The 3,200-nt window shown below is 31.5% G+C and overlaps 1 protein-coding gene across 1 annotated transcript; it reads left to right on the top strand.

Annotated features, from left to right (window-relative positions):
• The first annotated feature begins 1,548 nt into the window (after window positions 1-1,548).
• On the top strand, window positions 1,549-2,425 carry LOC141692549 (auxin-responsive protein SAUR78-like). The gene has a single exon (XM_074497421.1). It carries the CDS (start codon window positions 1,653-1,655, stop codon window positions 2,028-2,030), a length of 378 nt encoding a protein of 125 aa, XP_074353522.1. The 5' UTR covers window positions 1,549-1,652; the 3' UTR covers window positions 2,031-2,425.
• The last annotated feature ends 775 nt before the right edge of the window (window positions 2,426-3,200 follow it).

Here is a 3,200-nt window from a genome sequence, read left to right on the forward strand (position 1 = left end):
GACAAAGTGGTTTTTGTTTTAGCCTTGATTAGTCTCTTAATTGTTTAATTATAGTTAAGTATATATGTGATCAGAAACATAGGACTCAGTGAACTTTACATCATCATTGAAAACAAAATATTGATATAGCTCCCAAATTAGAATAAGTGTCTTGGTTGGACATTACTCTTACACTTTAAGATTTTATTGTGATTATTTAGTATGAAAGTTTGGTTTAGAGAGTTCACCCTCATTTATTTAATTTAAATATGTATTATTAATTTGGATATTGATTATATTTGTGTTGTGAATCGTATGAAAATGAATTGTAGGATTGAGTGGAGTGCTAAAGAGTAATAGTATACGATCACGTTCGGAAATTATTCTAACACCTTAATATTTTAGTGCGGCTAGTAATTACTTATTATTTGTGAAATTTATATTAATACACGTAAGATTTATATAATTAATGAGCAAAAATATAAAAATTTAATGACAAACTTATCATTTATTTGGAAACATTTTTATGAACAATTTTTGGTATAATAACGCTTCTAACAACACTGACAGATTAATTGTGCATTTTGAACTTACTAATTCTCTAAAACCAGTTTACTGTAATCTGATCTTTAACCTCTTTTCCAAGTCTCCAAATATTTTGGTATTCGTCCAGCACAAACATTGTTGTTACTTCCAGCCGAACTTGAGTTGGTTGATTTATCCACTTATGATTACGACTTATCTTTTGTCCAACATAGAGATGACGACGCTACTGTTTTTTCTGTCACTGCTTTTTAACCATGAACAAACTCACGGTCACTGTCCAATTTTTTTTTTTTTTTTTTTTTGCTAAATGTCACTGTCCAATTTAATTGTACTAAAATGTGATATTAATATTATAAATTTACCAGGATGTCACCGGAAATTTAAAACATAATTTTTTCTTAATTTCGGTTTGACCTCAAAATAAAATATTTTTCAGCACATACAATATTTACAAACCTTAACACTATATGTTATCAAGTTCAATCAAGTCAAAAGCAACTGGATTAGCAGTGGAGTACATTGTAGTGACACTAGGGATTATCTTGACAATCAAAAAAGTTATCCAAGCTCAAGCTGAATACATAATAGTGATAATACATTGGATATTTGCATAGATTAACAAATAATATAAAATGAAAGAAAAGAGGTCATTCTGTAATTAAAAGCTTAAGAAGGACACTTGCAAACAGTAGTTTAACCACACTACATACATGAAAATTTTAGTGTACAAAATTTATTTTCAAAATAATGACAAAATATCATGTATCAAACTTTTATTTATTAATGAAAATAATCTCTTACATCCACATTCATACCAGGATCACTAATTAAATTGAACAATACAGCAACATGAGATTTTTGTATCTTTTTTATGTGTCTAGTGTTACACTGCACAAAAACAAACGCCCAAAAAGTTCAGCTGGTTTTCCCATATGAGCCCACTTCCCAACTTGAAGACTCATCAACCAGTTTACCATATTACCCCTTCATGTTCTCTGTTATATAAACGAACCTTCCTTTACACTTTCTCAACTCATCAAACACCTCTAAAATACTCAAAACCCCCCTTAATCTCTCTTCTTTCATCTCTCACTAGTCCCTACAACTACAAAACCTCCACAAAATCAATGGCAATAACCGGAAAATTAACAAAAATCAAGTCAGTTCTCAAGAAATGGCAGTCATTCGGGAAGCTAGGCCGGTCCAACAGCTCAATAGCAGCAGCAAACACTTCATTTTCCGACGAGGATTCATCTTTCGATCAAATATCTAGTCAAGACAATTTTCCAGTTTATGTTGGAAAATCTCGTAGACGGTATCTGGTCAACTCGGAAGTATTGGAGCACCCAGTTTTTCGTGAACTTATCGAAAGGTCAGGTGATGAGGATGACAACATTGTTGTATCATGTGAAGTTGTCCTGTTCGAACATCTGTTATGGATGCTTGAAAATGCTGATCCTCAACCAGAATCACTAGATGAACTTGTTGAGTTTTATGATTGTTGAGTTGAAATTACATTTTTAACCTCTCCTCCATTTTCAATTTCTTGGTAAATCAGAAAGAAAAATAAAATGAAATTTTGCTTGCTAGAAGTAAAGATTACAAGTACAGGCATACGATATGTAGCATGGTAGGGGAAATGTAAAGATTGTATAGAGGAGAGAGAGAATGTGACATTTGGAGAATTATACTACCACACCCATTTTGCATTTGGTTAATGTTATTATTGGGTGTTTGTTAATTTTTTATTTATTTATAAAATTTAGTATTTTTTACAACTTCGTTTAGTTTGCGGTGTTTATAATTTCAGTGCATGTCTGATGTGTCTAGGGACACTAGTTTTGTTAGTATAATGTATGCAAGCAACTATGTAAGATTTGTAAGAGCAGAGGAGACAATATTTTTCTTATCAACCTTGAAATTGGCAATGTTGCATGTGTTTACATTTGAGATTGTCCATTGACTAAACATGTTAGAGTGCTTGAGCTTGAGCTGAACCTGAACTTGAAGTAATTTGGATCACACTAGAGTTTAATTTAATATTTAATTATAATAGACAAAAAGTAATTTGATCAGACTAGAGATGTTCAAAAAATCTGAAACCCGAAATCCGATCCGATCCGGAAAAAATCCCGAAAAGTCATATCCAGAAAAAAATACGGCATGGCCCGCAGGCCTTAAATGGATCTCCTTTTTTCTCAAAAATCCGGATAAAATCCTCGGATCTAAAAAAGCCCGAATCTAAAAAAATCCGAATAAAAGCTCGGATAAAATCCTGGTTCGGCCCTGATCAAAACTCGGGCTTTTTGAAAAAACCGATTAAAAAACCAATTTTTATATAAAATTTGAAAATATACAATACTTTTTATGATTTTTAAAATATTATATTATCATATTAGAAGCAATTAAGGTATATATGATTATTTATAGATTATATTAAAAAATAATTCTTTATTTCAGTTTCTAAACTGTTCTATCTGATATATCAAGATATTATTTTCTCCGGTATTTAAACTACTCATAATTCGAGTTATAAAATATTAAAATATTTTTTTAATATATAAAAAAACTCGGATAAAGCCCGGTTCGGCCCTACCCGGCCCGACCCGCGGTCCTAAAACGGCCCTTATATTTCTTTGGAAGCCCGATTCGGGCCGATTTTTAAAAAATCCCGG

This window comes from Apium graveolens, chromosome 10, assembly GCF_009905375.1.
Source record: "Apium graveolens cultivar Ventura chromosome 10, ASM990537v1, whole genome shotgun sequence".
Taxonomy (NCBI): domain Eukaryota; kingdom Viridiplantae; phylum Streptophyta; class Magnoliopsida; order Apiales; family Apiaceae; genus Apium; species Apium graveolens.

Bases quoted from the DNA above. Each gene is read 5' to 3' on its own strand.
- LOC141692549 (XM_074497421.1), top strand. From the start codon at position 1,653: ATGGCAATAACCGGAAAATTAACAAAAATCAAGTCAGTTCTCAAGAAA.